Here is a 6,000-nt window from a genome sequence, read left to right as displayed (position 1 = left end):
GGATTATGAATTCTTTCAAGAGGCAAAAGGCTAGCATGGATAAAGTCTATTTAAAATTTGAAGGAACATTTTCATTAAAATGTTTCTTTTACAATAAGATACTAAGAAAAGTAATGGTCAACTTGTATTTTATGACATTTCATTCATATATTTATATGCAAAATGTTCTTACTGTTTGCTTAACAGCTAACTGTATCTCACCGAAAAGTCACTGCCACTTTGCAACGAGAATTTAACAATGTTTAAATTTTATTGTCAGAATACTTACTTCATTCATGTAAAATATTTTAATACAGTACAATGTATGTTACATTTTGTTTCCTTTTTAAATTGAATCCTAAGGCTTTCCCAAGATCACACTTGTTGGAATAAGTACATTCTGAAACAAAGTATGAAAGACTTTATTGAACAAAAAAGAAAAAAAGTCTAAAATTTGAATGCAGCAGTTTGGAGGGAGACATATCATCCATGCTGAAAACATGCTCACAAATCTGCAACACCAGAAGAAAGTAACACCAGTAAGGACAATCATTTGAATGTTTTTTGTCAAAATGAACAAACAAGTTTTAGAGACAATATTATTCTTATTTATTGTTGGTAATTTAGCAGCTGTATTATCAGTCAAGTCGTATGTAACAGAAAAAGAAAAAAATATTAAAAGAGGAAACAGAGTCAAGGCAGTATACACACAATTTATCATATTACATGCACACATACATACCCACGCACACACACACATGATCACAGATGCAGAGGCTTGCATACACACTCATTTATTCACACACACACACAAACACAAAAAAGTACATCGCCAGTCTTTGGGAGATTAATCTGAAGATGGTAAATAAAATGCTTAACAATAGAAAAATCTCCACACACTGAGCATAAAACACTGATAAATGTGAAAATTAACCAATTCACAAAGTCACTAAATGTGTACCAATAATCCTATCATATATACTGTATAAGTTGCTTTTTGCTTCATTTTTTCTTTGCAGGCTGAGATTGTGAATTATGTTAAATAACAAGACATTTACATTTCAAGTACCAATTTGGAGGATTATGTATTTTTTATCTGTGTGACTGGTCAGATATTTCAGTAAGAACATTCATCTTCAACAATAAAACACACTTATGCTCTAGCACTTTCACAGCTTTAAACTGCTAAAGTCTGTGACTGAAAATTGATATTTAATTAAGCCCGACTGCAACAGGTAAAGTAAATTATGAAAAGTAGCATATCAATGACAAAAATGGTGCTAGTGCTATTTGAGTCGTTTTTATTTAATCATCTTCTTTGTTGTTTTGTTTGATTGTTTTCAAGTCTAACCAGACATTCTGGAATCACAGCTATGCCCCCACTAGCTCTGTGACAATTAAAAAACTTGGCAAGCAGAAAAGTTTTTGGGGGTCTGGTCTTACAGTACATTCTCACAGCCACAGAATGGACTGCTTTTCTCTGTCTCTCTCTCTCACTTTGTTTCAAGACTTGTCTGTATAGTCCTGCAGCCCCCCTCTGACTTTGCACAGGAATTCCCCGGGAACAGATCAGTACCGATGTGTTTGGTGAGAATACTGGGGGGGCTGCTGGGAGGTAGATGAATAACCCATGCTACTCTGGGGTAGTGCTGTGCTTGGTCCAGGATTCTGATAAGCAGCATGTGGATTGGAGCGCTATTCAGAAAGAGAGAAATAAATGAAAATACAGTTAGTATATTTTAAATTATTTCATATCTTACATTTCACATACTTCATTTACGATATGAGACCCAGACTTCTCATTTCAGTCAATTTCCTGCTGTTTTCCTAAATAATATTTTCCAAATGGTCTATAATTCAACAGCATTACTGAACACTAAAATGTATTATCGGATTCCAACAGAAATGTAAGAATTACATAAGTAGGCTGTAACTTTTTTATGACTAGTTGCCTAAAAGCATAAGCATATGTGAAACTCCAGGCTATAAGCACCTGAGCCATTTCTTAGTAAGCCAATATTTAAAAAGTACACTTGACTGTAAAGACCTTTTTCAAACCAACCTTCAACTTTTTTTTAGCCACTCTACACTTATATGGGGGGCTGACCCAAACCTTGTTAAAGTGTCAAGGCTTGATTATTACTGCATTGGCATAATCGGCAGGATGGTAAACTCCTTGTGGAACCAGGAGCAGAACCTAGAAGGAGCCTTGGCATGCAAACCTGACGAACCTCAACCCTCGTGGGTCCAACCCAGTGTCCCAGCTGTGCAGACCAACAGAATAGGGCCATGCTTGAGGAAGAACATACATGAGAATTAATATGACTTTCCAGACGGAGAGGCCGCCCACTTAAATCCCACAGAGACAGAGCATTCTTCAAAAGGTGTTGGAGCCCCAGGCCAGCAGGCCAGGAGAACTTTGAAGTGGGGCTTCAACATGGGGCAACCCACCTCCATTCAGGCATACCGTCTGTGTGGAAAAGTCTGGTGCTGACTACGGCCAGAACTTAATAGCCCCCGACAAATAGTCAAGCAGGTTTCCTGCTTTCTCCTGTTAAATGCCCTTCCCGATTATCTAGCTCAGTCAACTTGGGGGAAAACATTTAAAAATATTAAATACCTAATTGAGGGCGGCTTTGAGCCTGGGAGGTTCAGAACGGCCTCTGTGTGGAACTCAAAGTACAGGCATTCCTATTCATGGGTTTCACCATGGCGGGGCTTACCAAAGACAAGGGAGCGAGATGCTGCACTCTAGTTAATCCCCTGTCCATTCCTCACACTGGGGTGGTAATTGTTAATAGATATAAGGTCTTGGCTCTTATGGATACCGGCAGCAACATTTCCATTGTTGCTTGCCGCTTAGTGTTACCGCAACAGCAGTTAAAAATTAAGACCAGTCTAACCTTACTAGATTGAAGTTAAACATCAAAAGAATCCCCATTGATGGTCCATTGTCTTTTGAGTGTCTGGCTTTTAAGATAATAACAAAATCTGGTCCTGCCTCACTTATTGCTGTCCATCATCCCCCAAAATACAATGTGTCTTTTTTAACTGATCTGACTGAATTATTTAACCTACTTAACTTCACTTTCCAAGAGAGTCATTCTTCTTTGTAATTTCAACATCAATATTGACATTATTACACGTAAACTAAGAAATGAATTCCTGTCCTTACTGGACTGTTTTGACTTGGTGCAGCATGTTGATTTTCCCACCCACTCTGGTGGTCATATACTGGACCTGATCTGCACATCTGGATTACCTGTCAGCAACACATAGCAGTGATTTGGAACTCTCTGACCATAAAGTAGTGCTTCACTGTCTCATAACCTCTCCATCCTCTTACCTGTAAACGTCAAATTTCTTTCTGAAACCTTAAAAATATTGTCCTTCTGTTCTTGCTGGATCCATTTCTGATTTGTTTCTGTCTTCACCTATTCCATCAACACTAGACAGTCTTGTTGACCACTATAACTCAGCCCTTCATTCAGCACTCGATAAAACATCTTCTTTAAAACATAAGGAGGTTTCCTTTAAGTGCTCAGCTCCATGGTATAATTCAGAGCTACGATCTATGAAAGCAACTGGCCAATGCCTTGAGAGAATGTCACGTAAGACTGGCCTCACTGTTCACATCCAGGCTTTCTCTGACCATCAAAAGGCTTACAGGGATGCACTAACTGCAGCCAAGAACACACATTACGTCAGAATAATAGAAAGTGGCCATGATAACCCAAGGGTTTTGTTCTCTGTAGTTAATAAATTATTTCAACCTGCATTTGGCCCAATTACCTCCTCTACTGAAGTCTGTGAAAAATTCCTCCACTTTTTACGCAATAAAACTAAAGATCTAAATAATTCAACTAACATAAATCCGCCATCCATTTATAGCCTTCCCTGTCTTCCTACTCCATCCAGCTCCTTTTTTAAATTTTCACCAGTCACATCGGCATTTGTTAATGACCTGCTTTGTAAGATGAGGCCAACTACTTGTGTACCGGACCCCATCCCCACCACACTTCTTAAATTCTGCCTTCATGCCATAATCCTGACTGTTACGACAATAATCAATACATCCCTCGACACTGGGTTTGTGCCAACAACTTTTAAAATCGCTCCTGTAACCCCAATGTTAAAAAAGGCTGGTCTTGATGGCGACGATCTTAACAATTTTCAGCCTATTTTCCACTTACGTTTTCTGTCAAAAGTTCTTGAGCATGTTGTAGCCTCCCAGGTCACCAATTACTTAACCTCTAATAATTTGATGGAACTCTTTCAGTCTGGTTTCAGGGCACAGCACAGCTGTGAAACTGCTCTGCTACGGGTAACCAATGATTTGCTTATGGCAGCAGACTCTGGACAAACCAGCATATTAATTCTGTTAGACCTCAGTGCAGCATTTGACACTGTCAGACATGACACTCTGCTGTTCAGAATGGAGAACATGCTGGGTATCTCTGGCACTGCCCTCCAGTGGTTCAAGTCCTATCTGACTGATAGGCAAGAGTTTGTTAGTCTTGGCAACAGCTGAACCAAGCCCAGCGCCAGTCACACAAGGAGTTCCTCAGGGCTCTGTCCTCGGCCCTCTTCTCTTCTGTATTTATATGCTTCCCCATGGCCATATCATTTGTAGCTATGGACTAGGTTATCATTTTTATGCAGATGACACTCAACTCTTTTTCAATGTCAAAAGTGCAACTTTATCAGAGTTTTCTCAGCTTACAACTTGCCTCAGTGAAATTAAAACCTGGATGGAGCAGAACTCCAAAAAATTAAATTGCAACAAAACTGAACTCTTGCAAACACTCTCATTTTTGATTCTTCTCTTTATTATTCCGCCCACATAAACCACATTAAGAAACTTTCTTACTTTCACTTCCATAACATATCCTGTGTTCACTCATTCCTCTCCTTTTCTAATGCTGAGAAACTTGTCCATGCTTTTATCATATCCCGCATCGATTATTGTAGCTCGCTGATGTCAGGTGCCCCTTCTAATCTTATATCACAGCTCAAGTTGATTTAAAACTCTGCTGCAAGAGTTCTAACATGAACCAGCAACATTCAGCACATCACACCCATTCTACTTCGCCTTCAATGGCTCCCTGTTTCTTACAGGAATGAATATAAAATTCTATTAATAACGTACAAAGCTTTAAATGGCCTTGCACCGGACTAAATCAGTGACCTTCTAAATCACTATTTTCCTGTTCGCCTACTAAGGTCCGCTGATTCTGGTAATCTTGTTGTGCCTCACACTAACCTGCACTCTATGGGTGACAGTGCCTTCAGCTCCATAGCACCCAGACTTTGGAATGACATCCCGAAATTAATTAGATCAGCTGACTCCATTCATTCTTTTAAAAAACAACTTAAAACTCATCTGTTTAGGAAGACTTTTAACTTAACATTCTGCCCTTTCTTTCAGTGTACCTCTCTGTCCAGGTGCTCAGGACAATTTGTGAGTCTATTATATCACAAATTAGGTTATTTATTACAGTGCATGCAGAAAGTATTCACAGCGCATCACTTTTTCCACATTTTGTTATGTTACAGCTGTAACTCCCTTTCACCACCATCCCTTTATCGGTAGGCAAGGACCTGAGCTCTTTATAACGTTGTCGCCACCTCTATTGTTGGCAGGTTCACTATAGCCCACCTTCTGCCCTTTTATACATAATCCAAGCACTGTTACTCAGATATTAATAAAACAAAACTCTCTTTACTTAATTGAAACATGAACAGTTTTCCAAACTTGAGGTATTTACAAATATATACACAAAACATAAAACACAAACACTACATTATTTACAACTATACATATATCATGGGTCCGAAACTACTGGTGAGCTCACCCAGGACTTATTTACACAGTCAGTATATATTACTCACTCCGTTGGGGGCCCCAAAAGTAGCTCGGGTGCGTAGTGGCCAAACAAACCAAAACAGAAACTGGCCCCTTCACTTGAAAGTTTACTCAAGCCACTTTATTAAAAAAAAAAAAAAAACACCAACCTTGTT

General features: G+C 38.9%; 1 protein-coding gene across 3 annotated transcripts in view; it reads right to left on the bottom strand.

Annotated features, from left to right (window-relative positions):
* Window positions 1-564: 564 nt before the first annotated feature.
* cdk8 (cyclin-dependent kinase 8) overlaps window positions 565-6,000 on the bottom strand; it is a 223,777-nt gene continuing 218,341 nt past the window's right edge. For all 3 annotated transcript variants that reach the window (XM_039745482.1, XM_039745483.1, XM_039745484.1), the window contains one exon: window positions 565-1,674. In XM_039745482.1, coding sequence (XP_039601416.1) covers window positions 1,549-1,674 — 126 coding nt within the window. In that variant the 3' untranslated portion in view covers window positions 565-1,548. The remainder of the gene's footprint in view (window positions 1,675-6,000) is intronic.

This window comes from Polypterus senegalus, chromosome 2 (genome assembly GCF_016835505.1).
Source record: "Polypterus senegalus isolate Bchr_013 chromosome 2, ASM1683550v1, whole genome shotgun sequence".
NCBI classification, from domain to species: domain Eukaryota; kingdom Metazoa; phylum Chordata; class Cladistia; order Polypteriformes; family Polypteridae; genus Polypterus; species Polypterus senegalus.
This window is presented reverse-complemented; position numbering and strand designations above follow the sequence as displayed.